The 23705-nt window shown below is 49.1% G+C and overlaps 1 protein-coding gene across 1 annotated transcript in view; it reads right to left on the bottom strand.

Moving 5' to 3' along the window:
- Positions 1-23705, bottom strand: part of RNF17 (ring finger protein 17) — a 3010943-nt gene that overhangs the window by 728441 nt on the left and 2258797 nt on the right. Inside the window, exon 30 of the mRNA XM_078657063.1 lies at positions 1643-1806. Coding sequence (XP_078513189.1) covers positions 1643-1806 — 164 coding nt within the window. The remainder of the gene's footprint in view (positions 1-1642; positions 1807-23705) is intronic.

Below are 23705 nucleotides of genomic sequence, written 5' to 3'. Positions count from 1 at the left end.
GGGGAGGAGGCCAGGGACGGCGTCGGTGGAGGTGATACTGGGCCAACCGACATGGACGGGGTTCTATGTATGGATCCATGGGTGTTTCTCGGCATGGAGACCGAAGTGGTCGACGGCGTAGGGCCGGAGCCGGCGATGTGGAAGAATGAGGACCCCCAGTTGGGCCTGCGGGGCCCGAAGGCGCACCGGACGGCCTGAAGACACGTGCCATGGCTGACGGGAACTCCTGCAGCTGGGCCAGAATCGCCGATGGACCCGGAAAGGGCAGGTAGGCCATCGGCAACTGCAGAGGCAGCGCCACCCGCACCCTCATCCGCGTCGCACGACCGGCTAGGGGAAGGTGAAGAACGACGACGCTTCTTCGACTTCTTGTGCTTCGCCTTACCTGACTCCGAGTGTGAATACTTCGAATGGTGGTGATGGCTCTGCGGCCGGTCCCTCGACCTCCCACGGAACCGGGACCTGGAACGGCGCAGAGCCGACTCCAGGGCCTCTAGCCACTTTTGGGACCGCTCCGCAAAGTTTTCAGAGCCATGGCCCGGCAGTGGGGGCACGACTTGGAGTCGTGGTTGCGCCCCAGGCAGTAAAGACACTCACAGTGCGTATCCGTCACAGACATCATGCGGAGACAGGCCATGCTAGACTTTAAACCGGGCATCCTTATGCACCTGGAGTGTAAGTACTCCAAATACGTAGACAAAAGTCTCCAAAAACTCAGTCAAAAAATGACTGAGGGTACCGCTCTCTCCGGATCTGAGCTTGCTGGTGCAGAAAAAGAAAGAACCGATCAGCGCGCCTAGACGCTCCTAAGTAGCTCCAGCGACGGCATCTCGGCGACTACAACGGCAACGACGTACGGCGCCGCCTACCGACGCGCAGTGGTACGGCTGACGAAAGCTTTCTGGATCCAGTCTGACGCCTGGGGGTCATTCTAAGGTAAGGAATCTATCACTAACGTGTTTCTTTCAGATTAAGTAGACACTGCAACGTCATTCCGGTGACCACAATGCCAACGACGGACACAAGGTCAACCAACGTCACGTCACCTACAGACGCGCAGGGGTACTGCTAAAGAAAAAAAATCTCTGGATCCAGTCTGACACCTTGGGGTAATTCTAAAGGTAAGGAATCTATCACTACAGTCTCTATCAGATTAGGATTTTTTTGAAAGGCTGCGCCCACAGCTTCTGGCACTTCAGAGGGCTTAAAGGTAGATAGGATACATAGTAGACATTCAGATGCTATGGTTTCAAGAGTATTTTTAATATAATTTCAAAGTAGAAAATTTGATGAAAAATTCTTAAATGTGAGAGGCCGAGTTATGTAAATATTAGCTGGGTAGTAGGCAGCAGTGAAGGGCCAGATATAAGTTTCTAACAAGCGAGGGTGTAACACATCACAGATGGACACTTTTCTCAAGAAAAAATTATCTTAAATGTTGATACCTTTTATACGGATGGTAAATCCTCTCCATAGTTGCTACACTAAAAATTGTAATTCCTGGCTTAAGCCTATCGACCAAACATAGCTGCAAATATTAAATCCAGGGAGCTAGAGTCTACAAATATGCTCAGCCACATTGTTATATTCAAATACTTAGATTTAAAAAAATGCAAAAAAAATCAAAAAGAATTACACATACCCTTACGGAACCGCCAACAACTTCCATAACCTTTCCCCGATACCACATGGTGTCTGAACCTCTTATGGAACAGCCTTCTCCTTTTCTCCAACTGTATGGCTCCAAGATACCAAGAAATTTTAGGTCATTTTGCATGTTTTCCATCAATTTTTCTAGTTTCTTTTCTGCATGTGCAAAAACAAGAAGATAGTCATTAATGTAACAATCAAATATTTACTGTAAGTGATTTGCCAGCTATAAAGCATTCCATTAGAATGCTTTCAACACGGAAAAGAACTGTCAATTTTCATTTGTAAATAACTACACGCTAAGCAGGAATTGACCAAGCCAATACTTTGGTTTATGTGTAGTGAAAATGTTTTCTCAAGCTGAACTAAGACACACTGGTGCTATAGGACCAGGTGTAATGCAGCCTTTGTTCACAGACATATTATACACAGTACAAAGAGCAGACAGACATGCAAGCTTACCTCTCACACAAACAAAACATAGTACAGATAACTACAACATTTTTCTCACATGTGGACATTTTGCATGCAGCAGATACTCAACATCTCATGACAAGATGCTGACTTCATCCTAACCTCACCATCAAAACCCAGCTTTATGCCACTCCCACTCCTACATATTCCAACTAGGTGAACCTAGTATTCAGCAGACAGACCTGACAGAAATGATGGTGGTATTGCTTTTATCTACAGATCACCATGCCCCTACAAACTCTTGCAACAATCAACTGATAGCTCCTTTAATCTCTTTTGCCACTTCACATGCTCCATAGTCCAGACTATAACATTCCAACTAATTTCCTGACCATGAAAGCCCTACTCCACCTTACCTCCCATATCTCCAACCAAGAGACCAAAGCCTCCTCCAGTTTTCTTTAACAGTTTCTTCCTCAGATACGTCAATTCCCATTATAATACAACAACCAAGATATCCAACCACTGAAATCAAACCGCTCATGACATTGCCAACCCGGAAAAAGGCAGTATCTTGAATATCATCTGAATAGCCAGGACCATTATCACATGCAACACACCATATCAGAAGCAACCATAAGCCATCTCATTAAATCTTTTTAATGCCAGTCTTATCCACTGAAGAAAACAGCTGTAATAACATCTCCAATCATTCAAACATCTCAAACAAGCTCATCGAGCTGGAGGCAAAAAAAATACATGAATAAAAGGTTACTTACCTGCAATAATGATCTTTCTGGTGGTCATACCCTCAATCCGACGGGAGAGTTACAGGCTCTTTGTTCCAGTCCTACATTTATATATTTTTACTCAAGACAAGTTGCTGTTGAGACCAGTGCTTTCCAGCCTAAGGTGGTGACTAACTGCTATCTAAGTAAATCTATCACTATTCCGACTTTCTATGCCCTGCCCCATCACAAAGTAAGAGGAGCAGTTGCACATGCTGGATGGTAGGCGGGCAGCCAACTACTACCTGGATGGCAACAAGAACACACAACTGGATGACCAGCTCTTCGTGGGGTAACGCGGGACCACAAAAGGCAAAGAAGTGCAGAAAATAAACCTTTTGAAGTTGATAATTATCTGAATCAGGGCTCGAAAAACCATACAAATATTACTGGACCTGCAGGTCTAGTAAATTGAAAAATCTACTCAAACTAACTGTAATGTACTTGAGCTCTGTCTCTGAAAGCCGGGCAAATGTGACACAATAAGATTTAGAGGCATCTTTGTGAGAAATAAAAATGCCTTTAAATCTTGTTATCTTGTCACATTTGCTCCACTTTCAGAGAAAGAGGTCAAAAGTCAGTTTGTCTTCCTCCTTGCCAGAAAGGGCAAGAAGGCCCAAAAAATAGCTAATCCTGATAAATCTGGCTTGCCATTGCAAGTGGGTGAGCAGATTTTTAGAGCCCTCGATAAAGGCCTCCTATGCCCTGGCCAAGAAAGAATCTTCAGAAGGGTTCTGAAGACATCCCACCAGGGACTCTGCCAGACTCATCTTGCAGGCTTTCTTAGTGTGATAACCCATCAACCATCCACCTTGGAAGGGGTGTTGCTCTAAAATCTATTCTAAGGGGGAAGAATGTGCAAGTAGAAGTATCCATCCCAAGAAAAAGTTATTTACCTGCAATAACAATCTTTCTGGTGGATACTCCAAATGCAAATTCCTTACTAACCCCCCTACATACCCAGTTGATGGATTGTAGTAGGGAAAGTTAATAAGATCCTGTGAGAACCTGGCCTGGTATTTGTTGTACACTTATTTAAATGGGTACCCCGCACCAATCCAGATAATCTTTATGGTGCTTTTAGTAGTCTTAGACAACCTTAGAAAGCTCTCTCAGTGGTAGCTGTGGAGAGCAGCCTTCAGGCTTAGTCCAGGATTGTAAAGCAGCTTGTTGCACCAGAACATTATATGTTTTAACTATGTACTTAACCCTTCCAGTGTCCCCTTCCTTCATCCAGTCCACTCTTCTTTTCTTCACCCACTTTCCCCCCTTTACCTTCTTCCCAGTGGTACATTCCACGAGTAGAATCTTGGAGTGAAGATCACCGTAGAATGTTGGTGTGTTTCACTTGTCAGCTGGTGCCAGAGGATCCAGTCAATAAACGCCTTCTCTCCCTTTACCTGCGTGTTGGCATTACTTCTAAAAATTTGGCGACGAATGGTGCGCGGGGGGCAGCAAAGGATCCTTTCCTCAGTTTTTTCCACCAGCTGTCAGCGCGTCTCCCAACTCGCCTCAGATTTCTGAGTGGACTTCTGGCTGTGGAGATCGCTGTTGCGGTGCTGTCTACCTGCTGATGTGCCTGCTGTGTTGTGCTATATGCTATATCTTCAGCTCATCGAGTCTCCGCTCTGGGGTGAGTGCTGCACGCTTTCTGCCTGCTTGTCAGCATTCACGATTGCTGACAGGCACAGCCGATCCTGCATTCCGCGCTGAAATTTGCTGCATTCTTGTCAGCTGTGTGAGATGGGCTGGGAGCGCCGTCTTGCCTCTTTCACCTCAGCTGTTGTGTGGTGACTGAGTACATAGTGAATTTCACCAGCAGAGGGGCTGGGAGCACCGTCTTGCCTCTGTTGCCTCAGCTGTTGGGCGTTCGAGCGCGGTTTCGATTTCACCAAGGGAGGGGCTGGGAGCTCCGTCTCGCCTCCTTCGCCTCAGCTGTTGTGTGGTGACTTCGAAGACACAAAGTTAATTTCACCAGGGAAGGGGCTTGGGAGCGCCGTCTTGCCTCCGCTATTGTTGCACAAGGTACTACTTGTGTAACAATATATCTGTAAGAGACATTAGTTAGTGATAGATTCCTTTCCTTAGAATATCTCCCCAGGCGTGAGACTGGATCCGGAAAGTTTTGCTTAGCAGTACCCCTGCGCGTCAGTAGGTGGCGCAGTGCAGCTCCGCGTCCGTCGCTGGCAGCGCATGCGCCGAGATGACGTCACGGAGACTACTTAGGCGCCATCCATGCGCGCCGACGTCAGTTCTGTACACAACTTTCCGCGCCAAAACGCAGAGCCATGCAAGAAACTGACCATTGTTGTATAAAACTAGGGACCTAAAAGGGGATGCCCTTAACCCTAGTAACCAGCTCGCAGAGCGGGGAGTATGGGCGGGGCAGTAAGGAATGTATCACTAACTAATGTCTCCTACAGATTTATTGTTACACAAGTAGTAATTTGTGCCTCTGAAAGAGACACGTTAGTGATAGATTCCTTACCTTAGACTAGATACCCCAGCAATACCAACCCCGGTGGTGGGTCTGGGAACAAGATTACACCAAGAAGTCACGGAGAACACAACGGCCAAAGAAGCCATCCATCCGGACTTGAATATCAAGACAGTAGTGCTTAGTAAACGTGTGCAGGAAGGCCCACGTAGCTCCCTGACAAATGTCCTGCAAGGGAACGCCGCGTCCCAAGGCAGTAGTGGCTGTAGTTGTCCTGGTGAAATTGGCACGCAGTCCTACCGAAGGCTCCTTCTTGGCCGAGGAGTAATATGTAACCCTGGGCGAAGAACTACGCTCCGTTCGCGGAGCTTGCGGAGTTTCGGCAACTCCGCGTTCTACGGAGAACGCGAAGCTGTCGATTACTCCGCGATCCGGTGCGTAGCGTAGTTCTCGCGCGCTGAATAACATTATCGCGTGCGCTGCAATGGCTTACCTTGGCCCGTCGCGACCGCCTGGGTAGGTTCGCGCGATATTTGACGCGATCACGCACTTTTGTAGTGCGAACGAGAAGATGAGTTCCCGAACATGTCTTACACAACGCGAACACGTTACTTGTGACCCGGAACAGGAAATAAGGGAACGCAAGCGGGCGGGACAAACCTCTAAGGTAACTTAGCGCGCTAGCTATCTCGAGCATGCAGGCAGCGCCCCGAACACGCGCACCGCGCTCCCGAAGACGAAAAACGGCACGCGAACGGGTCTAGCAAGCAACTACGCATGTCCGCGGAGCTACGCGTAGGTCGCGGAGTGCAAGTGCGTCTTTGCGTAGCTCCGCGGAGTGCGGCTCCGCGAACTACGCCCAGGGTTAGTAATATGCTTGGATGCACAGAATGACCCACCGGGAGATGGGCCGTTTGTGCATAGCCCAACCTTTTTTTGGCGCCCACGTCGCCAATAAAGAGCTGATCATCCACCCTGAACTGTTGCGTACGCTGCAAATAGAATGCTTGAGCACGTTTAGGGTCCAGACGGTGGAGTCTCTCCTCTCCCTGGAAGGATGCGGAGGAGGCAAAGAAGGTGGGCAAAGTGATGGTCTGCCCGATGTGAAAGGGCGTGACAACCTTTGGCAAGAAAAAAGGATGGGATCTCAAAACCACATGGCCCGGATGAACAGAAAGGAAAGGAGGTTTGGAAGAAAGAGCCTGGAGCTCACTCACTCTTCTAGCAGAGATGATAGCTACCAGGAAAGCCGTTTTCAAGGTGAGAAGACGTAAAAGACAGTTATGAAGGAGCTCAAAAGGAGCAAGCATCAACAAAGTCAAGACAAGATTCAAGTCCCACTGAGGCATTTTGAAGGGCACAGGTGGGAACGTATGTGTAATGCCTTTAAGGAAACGCCAGAATGACATCAAAGACTTCGGGAGGAAGATTGAAAGGTGTCAACTGTCACCGCTCAATCTCCATGCATGGAGGTGGAGGCTGGACAGGTTCGGGTGGAGGACCGTCCCCTGCTGCTGCGACAGAAGATCCTCCTGAAGAGGCAGTTTGATCCAAGGATCGACGCTCATACTGAGTAGTTCGGGATACCACACTCTTCAAGCCAAATTCGGAGCCACAAGAATAATTTGGGCCCGGTTGAGCCTGATCTTCTTCAGCACTCTGGGCAGAAGTGGTATAGGCGGAAAGGCATACAATAGACCGCAGCTCCACTCGTGACGAAAAGCGTCTCGGAGTGAGTGCCGCCATGGAAATTCCAACGCGCAGAGCTGACGATATTGTTGTGAGAAGTTGGCCTGGCATATGATGTCCATTAGTCTAGTGGGCACCTTGCACCAGTCCAAACAACCCTTATTGATGGTAGGTTTAAGACAACCTTTATATAAAGCTATCCTAGTGGTAGCTGTGGAGAGCAGCCTTCAGGCTGAGTCTTGAAGGAATGTAAAGCAGCTTGTTTTACCAGTCTATAATCTCTTGAATGATCAAATTAAAGTACACCACACAAGGTACATATATCAAATATATGTATTTATTCTAAACACAACCCCTCTAGTCTATTTATGAGGCTAGAGGCCAAAGTACAATACAAGGACTTAAATAGCACACAGTAAACTAGCACAGTATACGTTTTGCCCTAGGGGCCTCACAAACCATATACTAAACAAGCATTTACAATGCAATAGGTCTCTGGTTAATTAAGTTTGAGCTATTGGCATTGCTTAATATTGCAACACTTATTGCACCAAAAGTCTATAAATTGTGGGCCAAAAAAATGTGTATTTATTTTTGTAGCAGTGGTGGCATGCTGCGCTTTAGATGAATATGTTTGAAAGTAAAGTGCGCCATACTGCGATTGCTACAATAGTTATTTGTGGATGCGTTAACAATTGATGTGTGCACCGATGGCTGGTGGTGTGTGTTGTGAGAAGTTGGCCTGATATATGATGCTCACTAGTTCTAGTGATCACCTTGTATCAGTCCAAACAATCCTTATGGTGATTGGTTGTAAGTCAACCTTATAGACCAGCTATCCTAATGGTAGCATGGACAAAGCAGTCTTAGGCTAAACTCTTTTGGCATGTGAAGCCAGATGTTTCACCACAATATAACCCCTTGAATACCAGATGAAAGGACACCACACAGGTTGTTATGAAATTAAACAGTATATTTATTAATAACAAACACCTCTGAACTCTTTAGGAGGTCAGAGGGCTAAGCACATGACAATCTCTTAAGAAAAATACGACAAGTTGCACAAAATTACAATGGTGCCTGTGAGAAGTTGGCCTGATGTGCAGTGTTCACTATTCTAGTGATCACTATATATCAGTCCAAACAACCCTTATTGATGATTGGTTGTAAGTCAACCTTATAGACCAGCTATCCTAGTAGCATGGATACGAGCAGTCTAAGGCTAAGACTCTAGAGGGCGTGTTAAGCCAGCTGTTTTACCATCACATTACCCCTTGAACACCCAGTGAAAGGACACCACACAAGTTGTTATGAAAATAAACAGTGTATTTATTTATAACAAGTCTACCCTGGCTCTTTATGAGACAGGGAGCTAAGCACACAACAAAACTCTTACAAAAATACTTTAAGTCGCACAATTTACACGAATGCCCGAGGGGCACGAAAAACCATATACTACAAAAGTGGAATGCGAAATACTAGCAGGTAAGTAACGATTCTCAGAGGCTTTGGGATCGCTAGGACTGGACTACTGAACCTTTAGATTACTAGCAGGAGGCCTAGGGAACTCGGGTGCAGAGTGTGCACTCTCACGCGGGATGCGGGACAAAGTCTATGGAAGCTAGAATTCACAAAGTTAGTGTTTACGGGCGAACCCGACCTGGTAGGGAGAAAACGACAGTGGATCCTGACCCTTGGATAGTGAGGCTATGCTGGGGCACCGAAATGCCGAAGTTACCTAGCCCAGGGGCTGCAGCTGCATAGGTCTGAAAAGACGTCGGGAATCCTCGTGCCGGACCAGGAGCCTGGAGGAAGGAAGTTGCTGGCAGGCGACCAGTGAAGAAAAGTTCGATGGATCCAAGCCTGGATCAAGGAAGAAGAAAACCTGAAAGCAGAGGGGACCAAGTTCTTGAATCACTAGCCAGTGATTAAGTGGGCACCAGGATGGCACCGGGCGAAGTCACCGCAGTCAGGTGAGTGGGCGCTGCTGGGCTCTGCAGTCTCTCGGACCAGGAGGCGTTGTCGGCGACCAGGATGGAGGTGCGAGCTGTCCCACGATGGATGATGCTCTCGACGTCGCTGGACCCAGGATTGGGCAACAAGTCTTGGCAATTGCAAGGCCCACGCGGTGGACCTAAAATGGCGTCTTAGCCGGACCAGGAGGGTCCAGGGTACTTCTCCGATGGAGGGAAGCAAGGGCCAGTCTGGAGCAACCAGACTAGCAGCAGTATTGTCGTCGGGCGTCGTTCGGAAGGCCACAAGCCAGCGGGCTAGTAGCCAAACAACGCGGTGAGCAGCAAAAAGCAGAAGGGCCCCACGCCGATCGTGGAGATGCTGGGGGGCTGCTCTTCGGTGCTGGAGCTGCTCAGGGTGGGGGCTTCTCGGACCCCAGAGCACTCACCAGGAAATTACTCGGCGGGCTTGCTGTGCAGAAGTCGTGCAGTCTTGCAGATGGCCGGTCCCTCGAGGTCTCGTCGCACCCACGGTTCTCAGCTGGGCTGTAGAGGTGGGTAGAGGTCAGAGGTGCCAGGGAAGCCGGTTCTCGTCGAGCTGGGCAGTCGGATTCCGGAGGAAGGACTTGCAGCAGACCGCAGGGTTCTGAAGATGGTGCCTGCGGATGCAGGGTGACTACTCCTTAGTCACAAGGGAGAAATCTTAGGAAGAAGTCTTGAGTTCCTTTCGTGGAAAGTAGTTTCAGGATTCAAAGATGATCTGATTTGGAAGGGGGCCAGTTCCTACCTTTATCCTGTAAAAAGGGGCTGGCACGCGACTAAGTCCTGCCCTAGGGGTGGGACTAGGAGGGGGGTGGTTACACCCACTTCCTTGGCGGGCTTTTCCCCAGCACAGGGTCTGGAGTGACCCTGGAACTGGTTCCAGCCAGCCTATGCACAGTGAGCACCGGGGTGCCACGTGCAGTCACCTTCCTCTGAAGCCCTGCCTACCTACAATACACAAAACCCTGTCTGGGACGGTGCTGGCACCGCCCCTGGCAGGAAACCCTTGGTCCTTATCTCCTGCTCTGGGAGGACTCCCAGCAGCAGGAGGGCAGACTTGTGTCTCGGTGGCAGCATCCATTTTGTGGATGCTAAGGCTCTGTCTGACTTTAACCGGGGTTAGGGGTTACATACATGTCGTGTCCCTCTAGAAGGGTGGAATGCTAACCCCGTCGCCAGAATTGGCGAGGGGTTAGTATTCCAATTCGTATGACACCTTACTCGACATGTTTTGATAAAGCGATACCAGAGTTGGCATATAACCGCGAGGATTATAATGCACTTAAGAGTATATGGTATGCGATATCATGGAAACGGCTAAGGGATAGATCCCGAAAGCCGCAGACAGGCTCAGCTCATGCCAGAGCACCATCTCACACGATTCCAAGCACTCTGCCTTCAGGATTGTTAAGGCCTGCCATAGGAGTGACTGATAGGAGATCTGTGTGTCCATTTTAGGGTTAGATATAGGTATACTATATCTAAAGCAAAGGGTGATTACACCACCTTGCCCCAGCTGTCAAGCAGCCAGTTGTGTCAGATTTGGATGGCCAGCCAGGGGTGGCATAATACATGCTGCAGCCCCTGGTAGGCCCTGGGTACACCTATGCCCTGGGTACCTAAGGTACACTGTACAGGGACTGATAAGGTGACTCAGTATCCAATTTAGATATGTACCTAAGGTACATGGAATCCATTTTACAGAGAGAGCAGTAGGCCTGGGGCCCTGAATAGCAGGGTCCCAGGTCAACTAAGTCAGAAAACCAGCAAAACACCAGGCAAAAAGTTGGGGGCAACCATAGTCCGGGATCTACCTTCCTACAGTGCCCTAGGGGCACGGCAAACCATATACTAAGTAAATGGAATGTGAGAGTCAATGGAAGAAAAGGAGCTGTCCAGAGGCTGCAGGACCGCTGGGACTACGCTATCCGAACCTTAGGTAAGTAATAGGAGGCCCACGGGACACGGGTGCAGAGTGTGAACTCACACGCGGGATGCGTAACAACGTCTATGGACAGTACAGTTCAAAGAAAAGGTAAGTACGGACAATCCTGACTAGGTAGGACTAAAACGACTGTGGAACTGGACACTAGGAGAGTCAAGCTACCCTTGAGCACCAAAATGCTCTCGTTACCTCACCCACGGGCTGCGGGTGCATAGGTGCGAAGTCGTGTCGCGTTCTCGCGTTGAAGTCAATGGAGCCTGAAAGAAAAGATGCTGCAGGCGACCAGGAGGAAGATGTCCGATGCGATCCACGGGTGGATCGGTGAAGAAGAAGAACTGAAAGCAGAGGGGACAATGTTCACAGTCACTAGCCAGTGACTGGAGTGGAACCAGGAAGGAACCAGATGTCGTCGTCGCGATCAGGTGAAGAGTGGACGCTTGACTCTGCAGCCACGTGGACCAGGAGGTCTCTTCGACGACCAGGATGGAGGCACGAGCTGTCCCACGCAGCCTCTTGCTGTTGGCGGTGTCTGTTCCGGAATCGGTGTCAACAGGCCTTGGCAAAGGCAACCCACGCGGTGAGTGGAGAAAGCGTCTGGTGCGGACTAGGAGAGTCCGGGGTGCTCCTCTTTTGGAAGGGAGCAAGGGCCAGTCTGGAGCAACCAGACCAGCAGCAAAGATTTCAAGGTTCGTCGTCTAGGAGGCCACTAGCCAGCCGGCAAGTGACCAGACAACGCGTCGAGCAGCAAACAAGCAGAAGGGCCCCACGCAGATCTCGTGGATGCTGGAGGGCTGGTCTTCGGTGCAGGGGCTGCTCGGGGCTGGGGCTCCTCAGTCCCCAAAGCTCTTGGTCGAGTTTACCTCGGGAGTCGTGCTTAAAGCGAAGTGCAGGTTCGTTCAAGATGGCCGGTCCCACGTGTCTCGTCGCACCCACGGATCTCAGCTGTGCTGCAGATGTAGGTTGAGGTCGGAGAGGTCTGGGAATCCGGGTCTCGTCGGGCTCTGAAGTCTGGATCCTCAAGGGAAGACGACAAAGTGAAGCCGCTGGGCGCTTGATGGTGCCTGCAGTTGCAGGGTGGACACTCCTTGCCCACAAGGGAGATTTTCTTCAGTCTTCTGTGGAGCAGAACGTCGAAGTCCAGAGTTTCTTCTTGTAGAGTAGTTCAGGATTAATCTAATTTGGAATGGGACCAGCTCCTACCTTTATCCTGCTAAAGGGGGCTGTACTGGGACCAGGAAGGGGGGTGTACGAAGGGGGGTGTTACACCCCCTATCCTTTGTCCGGATTTCGCGCCAGAGCTGGGGCAGGGATGCCCCAGCAACTGGTTTGAACCGGTGTATGCACAGGCCACCTTGTGTGCCCCAGGCATGTCTCATTCCTTTCAGGCCTCCCTACCTCAATACACAAAATCCTGTCTGGGGTGGTGCTAGCACCTCCCAAGGCAGGAAACCCTTTGTCCAAGCCGCCCTCGCTGGAAGGACTCCCAGCAGCAGGAGGTCAGACTTGTGTCTGTGGTGGCAGCATCCATTTTGTGATGCCAAGGCTCGAGTTAGTTTTAACCGGGGTTCACAGTTACATACATGTCGTGCCCCTCTAGAAGGGTGGAATGCTACCCCCATTGCCAGAATTGGCGAGGGGGTAGTATTCCAATTCGTATGACACCTTACTCGACATGTTTTGATAATGTTATACCAGAGTTAGCATTTAACCGCGAGGTTGATAATGCACTTAAGAGTATATGGTATAGCGTTATCATGGAACAGCTCAATTCAATTCAAATTCAAATGATCTTTATTCGGATTTTAGTACATCCATAAAAGTACATACAGAATGAATACAATTAAAAACAGATTAAAAACATGTTTAAAAAATTATTAAAAACAGATTATAAAATAGGGCCTAAGCAGCATATATATCATAAAGTGCAATGTACCAATATAAAGTGCAAAATACATAGTAAAAATAGGGACAATAATCTCTAGGATACATAATAACCAAATTCAGTTTATGTTTTCCAAAAATGATCGTTTATATGCAAACACATATACAATTAAATCTAAAGTCAATTAGTAGCAGATTAATAAAGTGCAAGGGATGCGTCAGGTTACACAATACTGTTATCCATTATCCATATTCCATAGTGGCCCTCGATCTCACACAAGCTTTTATAAAGCAGCTTACAGTGTATATAACATCATCAATGTGCAACGTTTGGAGAAATTTTAATGCAAGATTGTAATCTCTGAGGTTATATTTGCGGAGAATCGGGATTAAATATTTACAGGTATACAGTTTGTAATGGCCGCAGAAGAAGAAATAATGCAACAGACTTTGTTTTCCACCATGAGGACAGGGGCATTTCAATTCTTCGAGTCCTTTGTTATAGCCAAGGGGGAAGCTAAGCAAATTTACTATGCTTCCATCCCGAAACCTAAACAAAAGGCTCCGATTCCACTTCCCTAATGGTGTTGATAGGTATCTGTAAAAACTATCCAGATTATCACTACCTGGGTCAATAATACGCAGATATCTAATGACAACAGGTTTACTGGATTCTAAGCTCATACGTTCCTCTTTGTATGAGGCAAACAATGCCCGTTTGATATTATTCTTGTGGGCGGGTACAATAGAATTGGGGGAACTAAATAAAGAACCTTGACCCACACTCTGCAGGCTGGTTTTGACTGCATTTAACCAAGGAATGTGGTGGGATCTATCACTTAACAAACAGTCAGATATAATGCTGCGCGTTAAGGATGCTGCCGGATTTAACCATATTTTGATCCAGAAAAGAGCAGGCCTGGACCTTATGAAATCAATAATATATGGCAACCTCAGTTCGTTGTGACAAATAAAAGTAGAGGCGCTGGGAACTCCCCCCAACACCCTCCTGCAAAATCTATTTTCCTCCAACTGGAGAGTCGAGGTATTAGAATAACCCCACACTTCTGCTCCATATGTCCCAGTTGGCTGGCATTGGGTACGGTAAATGTTAAGCAAGGGGGTCACAACATCCGCCAATTTAGGTTGTCTGAGGGATAAGATTGAATTAATTGACTTACTAATTTTATTCCTCGCATGGGCAGCATGAGGCTGCCATGAGCCTGAGTTGGAAAACAACAGCCCTAAATAGGGGAAAGTGTTGGTACATTTTAAAATATTATTGCCAGATTTAATTGAAGTAATATTGTACTTTTTTGGTCCGCAATTCATGATAAAAGATTTTTTAAAATTGGTATTTAAACCAAGATCTGACATAAAGGCTACAAACCCAGATATTAAAATGCGTAAAGCATTCGGTGTGCGCCCCATTAATACTGCGTCATCCGCATAAAGTAAGGTAGTAATGGGGGAGCCATTTATAATTGGGACATCCTTACAGATCTTACACAGAGTGCTACTCAGCCCATTAATATATAAAATAAAAAGCAGTGGGGCGAGTACGCAGCCCTGTCTAACTCCTCTGCTAATTAAAACACAATTGGACAAATCGCCATCATTATTAATTCGTACTCTCGCCTTTAAATCGCGATGTAAGTCAGAAAGAAAATACACCAGTGAGTCATCCAAACCATAATCAAGCAAAAGTGACCACAACCTAGAACGATTAACAAAATCAAAAGCGGAACTCAAATCCATAAAACCTAGATAAAGAGGGGATTTTTTTTACAATAATGTATTTGGCCATGATTAGATTTAAGTTTAGGCATTGTTCGACTGTGCCTACTTGGCTTCTAAAACCCAATTGACTACAATGGAGCACATTATTGTCCTCTGCCCAATTCCTTATCCGTTTAAAAATTACCCTTCCAAGAACCTTTAACGTGTTATCGATCAATGAGATCGGACGATAACAGGCGGGGTCCGACCTGTCGCCTTTTTTAAATATCGGAACGATGACACTGTTAGACCAAGATTCGGGGATTGAGCTGTCACACAAATTATTGAATAGGTTACATAACAGGGGGGCCCAAAAGATAATTTCTGATTTAATCTGGTCAATAGAAAGACCATCAGGGCCCGGGGCTTTGTTGCTGGCGCTATCAGTTATAGCATCCTCGACCTCCATTAGTGTGAAGGCCAGAGGTTCAGCGCTATTGGGTAGGGGAACGATGTCTAAAAGAGTATCTGATGTAGTATAAATTTGAGAAAAATGTTCTACCCATGCCTCACCCGTTATGTTACAATTAATTGGGTTGATGCTAGAGCCAAAAGATCTTAAGGACTTAACCTCTCTCCAAAAACCTGTGGTATCCTTTAATGAGGCAGTACGCGTGAGAGATTCCCAGTGATTAATCACTAAAGCCTCAGATCTAATATGTAGGGCGGTTTTGTATTTTAATCTTAGTTCCCTCACGATTAAAACATCCCTAGGATTAGTTTTTAAAGCAGCCCTCAGGTCCCTATTGGCCTTAGAACAGGACAAATCAAACCAGCGGGGACCACGAGCTGTGTTCTGCCTAAATGGTTTTGAAGATTCTCTTTTAATTGCCCCACATAGGTTGCCAAAAGCATCAACCACATCTCTACCAGAACTCGTGTGTGACAGACAGGTCTCTACTATCTCCGGTTGTTTTTTAATTACTCTTGCTAGAATATCTTTGTTGTCCACCCCTTTCCATACTAGTCTTAACCTGTCAGTGGACAATGCCAGATTTTGTAGTCCAGTCTCTAGCTTTACTACAACCTTCAAGGTCTGTGGAATATATAGGTATATTCTGAGCGGATAATGATCGCTGTAAGCGGAACAGATGACTTCTGCCTTTATGATTATATCACTTAATGTTGGGCATGTGAAAATGTAGTCTATCGTAGAAGCACAACCATGACCTATAAAAGTAGGTGTTATTATGCTATTTGCACTGGAACCTGCAATTTCCATTACGTTTACTAGGTCACGGGATGCTAGATGGTTTTTCAGCTCCTCACCGTTTTTACACGGTGGGCTCCTGCGATACATATGGGCGTTGAAATCCCCTCCGATGCAGATACCATCAAAAGGCCCGTACTTATGGCCTTCCATAATATCGTCAATAAAAGTAAACAATAAAATAAAATTAACATTAGGCCTAGTTACAAAATCATTATTATAAAAATTGATAATGCACAATTTCATTCTGTTAATGTACTTCATAGCCATAAAATAGTTACCCGGTGTGGGGATCAATTTAGTTTGCACCCCGGATTTTATTTTGGACCAAATGGATAGGCCTCCACTAGGCCGACCCATATTAGAGGGGGAAGCCTTTACGTTGTAACAACAAAATCCCTCCATTATTGGTTCCGTTAAACACCAAGTTTCTTGTAGCATTAGTATGTCACAATTACTATCAACCCAATTTATCCATTCTCCAATTTTCAGCTTGGATTTTAGTCCTGCTATATTCCAGCTGACAAGGGATAGTTCCGAGTCCAAGGACGGTTGTCTATGAGTCGAAAGTTTTTGACTCGGAACAGTCCGTGGCAAAGCTTGTGGAGCAACCTGCGGTTCTGGGTTTGGTAACAAGAATGATGCAGCAAGGTTAGTCAGGGAAGGTCAATCTTGCATATCCAGATACGACAAGGGTGCAAATCTGTTGAACATCTTAAACTGGAAAGGAGCAGGTTGAAATTGCATGGGCGATTGCTGACAGTACATAGGTGATGGTTGAAACTGCTTTGGGTAAGGTTGAGGTCGCATGAAAGGGGGCCGGGATTGTATTGCCATTTGTCTGTAGAAATAACTCAGAGGTAACATAGTAACAACAGTAGAAATGGCGGAACAATTACTATCCCTGCTAAGGAGGTTTCTCACAGTCCCTGGATTTTGAAAATTGAGGACTATACAATCACCTTCTTTATCTTTAATCAGGGGCGCGACCCACGACACCCTGCGGACTGATAGAATCTCTCTGGAGATCTCATATCCAACGCCTTTATGCTTAGTCAGCCAGTCTATGCTTTTATTGCGCAGTTGCACCCATGATTCCCCCTGGTCCTCCCTCAAAGGCGGTACACCTGCAAGGACCAAAACAAAAGGGCATGCATCCGGGGGCAGATGTAAGGCAGGCCCTTGGTGTTTAAGAGGTTTACTTGACCCTTGTTGGCCGTTACCCTCATTGTTATTTGCAACCTTTGGTCTTGATGCTATAGTAGGTTGAGTTGGACCATTACTACGGTTTGCAGCAATGTTGTTGCTAATAGTGGGGGTGATATTTTTCCTTGGTGCAGGTGTAGGTGTAGGTTTAATAGGTAAATTGGATATTGTCGTGTTTAACCCTCCATTAGAGGGTCGGGGTTGAGTAGTAGATGATGCAATAGGCGGCGGTAAAGTTCCAAAATTACTCATAGCCCCACCCAAAATGGTGGTAGTTTCCTGTTTCTTTAATGACAGTATGTTATTTACAGATTCCAATTCTTTTAGGAGACGATCGGCTCTAATTTGATCCAGAATGACGGACCCCTTCCTTTTTGTTTCTCCATTTTTAACCAGGTTATCTAGTCTGTCAAGTCTTTTAAAAACGTCATTAAATTTGCCGATCATTTGCTTTTCTAACCGATTAAAAACAGTGTCCACTATAGTTTCTATGAGATTCACATTTTGTTTTGAGAGATTATAATTATCTCCCATTATTGTAGTTTGGGTCCATACGGAATTATAGTTCCCACTCGAGTGGATAATGGAAACTGCAGCAGTGCTGTCCGTGTCTGATAAATCTTTGTCCTCCGTAATAACACCCGTTTCAGCCCCCGAGATTTTTTGTTTATTCCACAGGCTTTGTGGTGTCGGCTGATTCTTATGAGTTATAGGTTGTTTCCTTTTATTGGCACCGTGCTTAGTAGAACCTCTTTTACGTTTTCCCCCTCCCTGATTGTTGCTTTCTTCCATACTATCCACGATGATAACGTCGGCCTGGGAAGCAATAGTACTAGTAGGAACGATATCAATCAATGAAGATACAGGAGGTGTTGGTATCGCTACCGTGTTTGGGATAACAACAGCTGGTGTTAAGGAGGCAGAGTCTGGTGCTATATAAGTGACAGTATTTCGTCGTCCAAGACGGTAGGCACATTAACAGGAGGATAAGACGGTTTGACCACAATAACTGCAGGGGTTATGTGTATATTCCCATTTGTGCAGCTAATGCTGCTTGTATCACTCGATTTAGTATTGAAAGTAAGCGGACCCATGGAGAACCTCCTCTCGGTCTCCACAATCTCATTAAAGGCTGTATCTATCAGTGTCTCAAAAGATGTGCAAAGGGAAACGAAGGTATCAGCACCCTGGGTATCAGGACAATCGCCCATTTTAATGATCTGATAGTGAGCTCACCTTTGGTATACAATGTTAGGGGGGAGGCCCGCCCGACCACTGCAGTCCACTGACGGCCACAGACGGCCCGCCCTCTGCCCGGGCTCCGCCCGGTGCCGCCCGCACGCGTCCGCGATGCGGAGGCGGCTGTCTGTTTTTATGCGCCTCCGTTCGGGCCAAGCAGGAAGTGGGCGGCGATCTCCCAGGGCAGGCTGGGAGCTGTAGTCTCGACCCCGCTCCGCGGCCGAGCGATGTCAGCAGCTCGCCGTCGGGGGAGACCACAGCGTCAGGAGCCCAGCTGTGCCCAAATGCCCAATAAGTTCGGTGATGAAAGAAGATCAGGTAAGCTGCGAGCCCCCTCGCAGCGCGTCACCACAGGTCTGAATTTAGCGAGGATCATAATGCACTTAAGAGTATATGGTATAGCGTTATCATGGAACAGCTATTAGGACTTGGTTCCGCAAGCTGCAGATGGGCTCAGCTCATGCCAGAGCACCATCTCACATAATTCCAAGCACTCTGCCTTCAGGATTGTTAAGGCCTGCCATAGGAGTGACTGATAGGAGAATATGTGTTCATTTTAGGGTTAGATATAGGTATACTATATCTACCGCAAAGGGTGATTACACCACCTTGCCCCAGCTGTCGTGCAGCCAGTTGTGTCAGTTTTAGATGGCCAGCCAGGGGTGGCATAATACATGCTTCAGCCCCTGGTAGGCCCTGGGTACACCTATGCCCTGGGCACCTAAGGTATACTGTCCAGGGACTGATAAGGTGGCCCAGTACCAATTGGTAAATGCACCTAAAGTACATGGTTGTCAATTTAGAGAGAGAACAGCTAGGCTGTGGGTCTGATTAGCAGGCCCACAGCCAGGGAAAGTCGTAAACCAGTGAAGCAAAAAGACAAAATCTGGGGTGACCATAGGATTGCAGACCCCACTCTCCTACATAACCCCCCACCCAAACTTAGGGACATTAAACTAACCTTGACCAGGTGAGTCTTCCTGTTCTAAGTGGAAATACCTGGAGAGACCATCTGCATTGCCCTGGTCAGTCCCTGGTCTGTGCTCCACTGTAAAGTCCATCCCCTGTAGGGAAATGGACCACCTAAGAAGTTTGGGGTTTTCACCCTTCATCTGATTTAGCCATAAGAGGGGCTTATGGTCGGTCTGAATCTTGAAGTGAGTTCCAAACAAGTATGGCCTCAACTTCTTCAGGGCCCAAACCACAGCAAAGGCCTCCCTCTCAATAGCTGACCAACGTTTCTCTCTAGGGGTCAGCCTTCTGCTTATAAAAGCAATGGGCTGGTCATGACGAACAAGTTACTTACCTTCGGTAACGATATATCTGTAAGAAACAGTAGTTAGTATTAGATTCCTTACCTTAGAATATCCCCAGGCGTCAGTCTGGATCCGGAAACTTTTGCGTAGCAGTACCCCTGCGCGTCGGTAGGCGTCGTCTGCAGGCGTCCCCTGCGGCTCCGCGTCCGTCGTCGGCGTCGTGCGCCGTGATGACGTCGCTGGAGTATATAGACGCCGCCTCCGCGTGCTGACGTCAGTTCTTTGTACATAGCTTTTCCGCGCCAGAACACGCAGAGCCATGTGAGAACCAACACTGGTGCCATTTGAAACTAGGGTCCTGAAAGGGATGTCCTTAACCCTAGGTATCAGTTCGCAGAACGGGGAGGATGGGCGGGGCGGTAAGGAATCTAATACTAACTACTGTTTCTTACAGATATATCGTTACCGAAGGTAAGTAACTTGTTCATCTGAAAGAAACAGGTTAGTATTAGATTCCTTACCTTAGAATAGATACCCCAGCAATACCAACCCCGGTGGTGGGTCTGCGAACCAATACAATCCTACACCAGAAAGTCCTGGAGGACCGAACGGCCAAAGAAGCCATCCCTCCGGACTTGACTGTCCAGGCAGTAGTGCCTCGCAAAGGTGTGCAGCGAGGCCCACGTAGCCGCCTGGCAAATGTCCTGCAAAGGGACTCCCCGGCCCAGGGCAGTAGTAGCCGCCGTGGCCCGAGTGGAATGGGCCCTCAGCCCAACAGGAGGCTCCTTCCGAGCCAAAGAGTAGCACGCTTTGATGCACAGAACGACCCACCGAGAGATGGTCCGTTTATGTACCGCCCGTCCCTTCTTCGCACCCACGTAGCCAACAAACAGTTGGTCATCCACCCGGAACTGGCGTGTGCGATCCATATAAAATGAAAGCGCACGTTTTGGGTCCAGACGATGGAGCCGCTCTTCATCCTTTGAAGGATGCGGAGGCGGGAAGAAGGAGGGCAAGGTGATGGACTGCCCGATGTGAAAAGCAGAGACTACTTTGGGCAGGAAAGATGGTCTAGTTCTCAGAACCACCTTGTCTGGATGAATGGACATGAAAGGAGGTTTGACAGAAAGAGCCTGGAGCTCACTCACTCTCCTGGCAGAGGTGATGGCAACCAGGAAGGCCGTCTTTAAAGTCAGGAGACGGAGAGGACAGGAATGAAGTGGCTCAAAGGGAGCGCACATCAAGAAGGTCAGAACCAGGTTCAAGTCCCACTGAGGCATCACGAACGGAACAGGTGGATACATGTGCGTGATGCCCTTCAAGAATCTCGTTACAATAGGGGATTGAACAAAGAAGGTTGATCAGGCAGCCTTAGAAAGGCCGAAAGGGCAGAAAGGTAGCCCTTGATAGTGCCCAGAGCAGAGCCCTGCTGGGCAAGAGAGAGAAGAAAGAGGAGAACCTCGGAAAGAGGGGCAGAGAGAGGGTCCACAGCCTTTGCTGTGCACCATGCCACAAATCTGTTCCACCGGCAGGCGTATGCCGACTTAGTGGAGGGACGCCTGGCTGCCAGAATCACATCACAAACCTCAGGAGGCAAGTCAAATGGCCTCAACTGTCGCCGCTCAATCTCCACGCATGGAGGTGGAGACTGGACAGGTTCGGGTGGAGGACCGTCCCCTGCTGCTGCGACAGAAGGTCCTCCCGAAGGGGCAGGCGGATCGAGGGACCGACTGACATGCTGAGTAGCTCGGGATACCAGTACCTTCGAGCCCAGTCCGGAGCCACAAGGATAACTTGGGCCCGGTCGCGCCTGATCTTCTTCAGCACTCTGGGCAGAAGTGGTATAGGCGGAAAGGCGTACAACAGACCGCAGCTCCACTCGCGCCGAAAGGCGTCGCCGTGCGAGTGCCGTCTTGGAAACTCCAACGCGCAGAACTGATGACATTGCGCGTTCTCTTCTGTGGCGAATAGATCTAACCAAGGCTCTCCCCATTGCAGAAAGAGGCCTTTGGCCACGTCCGAGTTCAGACGCCATTCGTGATCCACCGAGCACCGACGGCTGAGTTCGTCCGCCCTGGCGTTCAGAGAACCTGCCAGGTGTTGAACCGTCAGTCACGCCCTGACGTTCCAGCCATTGCCAGAGACGCAGAGCCTCCTGGCAAAGGGTCCACGACCCCACTCCGCCCTGCTTGTTGCAGTACCACATGGCGGTGGTGTTGTCCGTGAACACCTGCACTACACTCCCGTTGACAAAGGGGAGGAATGCCTTCAGTGCTAGCCGAATCGCCCGCAGCTCCAACATGTTGATGTGGAGCCGGGACTCCGCCGGAGACCAGATGCCTCTGATCTCCGCCTCTCCCAAGTGGCCTCCCCAGCCCTGGAGGGACGCGTCCGTCACAACTACGTGCTCCGGTTGGGGAAGGGAGAGGGATCTGCCTCAGACCCAATCGCGGTCCGTAAGCCACCACTGCAACTGGCTCGCAGTGCCCTCCGAGATCAGGACATGGTCGGATAGGTTGCCTTGATGCTGGGCCCACTGAAACTTCAGGTCCCACTGCAGAGCCCGCATCCGCCACCGGGCGTGACGCACCAGAAGGATGCAGGAAACCATCAGCCCCAGCAGCCGCAGCGTCAACCTGACCGAAACCCGGGATAATGGCTGAAAGATGGGAATCAAAGCCTGTAAATCCCGGATCCGCCGTTCCGGAGGATAAACCCGAAACTGCGCCGAGTCGAGAACCGCTCCGATGAAAAGGAGCTTTTGAGAGGGACACAGGTGTGATTTCGGCACATTGATGGAAAACCCCAGCTCGTGCAGGAGGTCTGCCGTCATCTGAAGGTGGTGGACGACTGTCTGGGGCGAGCCCGCCTTCAACAACCAGTCGTCGAGGTAGGGGAAGACTGAAACCCCTAACCGGCGCAGATGAGCTGCGACCACCGCCATCACTTTCGTGAACACCCGTGGGGCGCTGGTAAGGCCGAATGGGAGCACGATAAACTGAAAGTGCTCGTGGCCTACCGTGAACCGCAGGTAACGCCGGTGGGCCGGCAGGACAGGGATGTGAAAATACGCATCCTGCAAGTCCAACGCCACCATCCAGTCTTGCGGGTCTAGAGCAGCCAAGACCTGAGCCAAAGTCAACATCTTGAACTTCTCCTTCCGGAGGAAGCCGTTGACGTTCCGTAGATCCAAGATAGGACGTAGGCCCCCCTTGTCCTTCTTGGGTACCAGCAAGTAGTGGGAATAGCAACCACGCCCTACTTCTGGCCCAGGAACGCGCTCGATGGCCCCCTTGGCCAGGAGGGCCGTAACTTCCTCCTGCAGAAGTGTCAAGTGGTCCCCCGACACACGGTGGTTCTGCGGTGGCATGGCTGGAGGAGAGGTCTCGAAGGGGAGGGAGTAGCCCCTTCGGACGAGCTGCAGCACCCACCTGTCTGATGTGATAGAGCGCCAGCGGGAGTGGTGATGGCGAACCCTGCCACCCACTGGCGTCACATGCGCCTGAAAGCACGGACTAGGAGGATTTGGAGGCTGATGCTGCGGGGGGAGGTGTGGTCTGACCTCGCCGTTGTCCCCGACCGCCTCCACGGCGGAATCCACGGCCGCCACCGCGTTGAGAAGTGTTCTGCGGTGCGTGGCTGGCAGCACGTGTGGGACTGCCCCTTCTGTGGCCACGAAAGGAGCGAAACGAACCCGTTTGCTGGCGCTGGGTCGAGAGACCCAAGGACTTGGCCGTGACCCTGGAGTCCTTGAAGCGCTCCAGCGCGTGGTCCGCCTTGTCGCCCAACAGGCGACTGCCATCGAACGGCATGTCCATCAAAGTATTTTGGACATCTGCCGAAAAGTTGGCGGATCTCAGCCAGGCGTGGCGACGAATCGCCACCGTCGTGGACATCGCTCTGCCCAGCGAGTCGGTCGTATCAAGACCACACCTGATGGAGTATCTTGCTGCATCTCGGCCTTCAATCATAGCCTTGCCGAGCTTTACCCGTACCTCCTGCGGGCATTCTGGCAGCAACTCCGCGACCGTATCCCACAGAGAGTGGGTGTAGCGGCCCAAGAGGCATGCGGTGTTGCAAGACCGCAGTCCCAAACTCAGGGACGAGAAGACCTTCTTTCCATATTGGTCGTACCTCTTGGATTCCCGGTCGGGCGGGGCCGACGGGAATGCGGTCTGGGAGGTCGAGGCCTGGATCACCAGACTCTCAGGGGTGGG

The sequence above is a fragment of the Lissotriton helveticus genome, chromosome 8 (assembly GCF_964261635.1).
Source record: "Lissotriton helveticus chromosome 8, aLisHel1.1, whole genome shotgun sequence".
Classification (NCBI taxonomy): domain Eukaryota; kingdom Metazoa; phylum Chordata; class Amphibia; order Caudata; family Salamandridae; genus Lissotriton; species Lissotriton helveticus.
The sequence above is the reverse complement of the archived record's forward strand: the minus strand, read 5'-3'. Positions and strand labels throughout refer to the sequence as shown.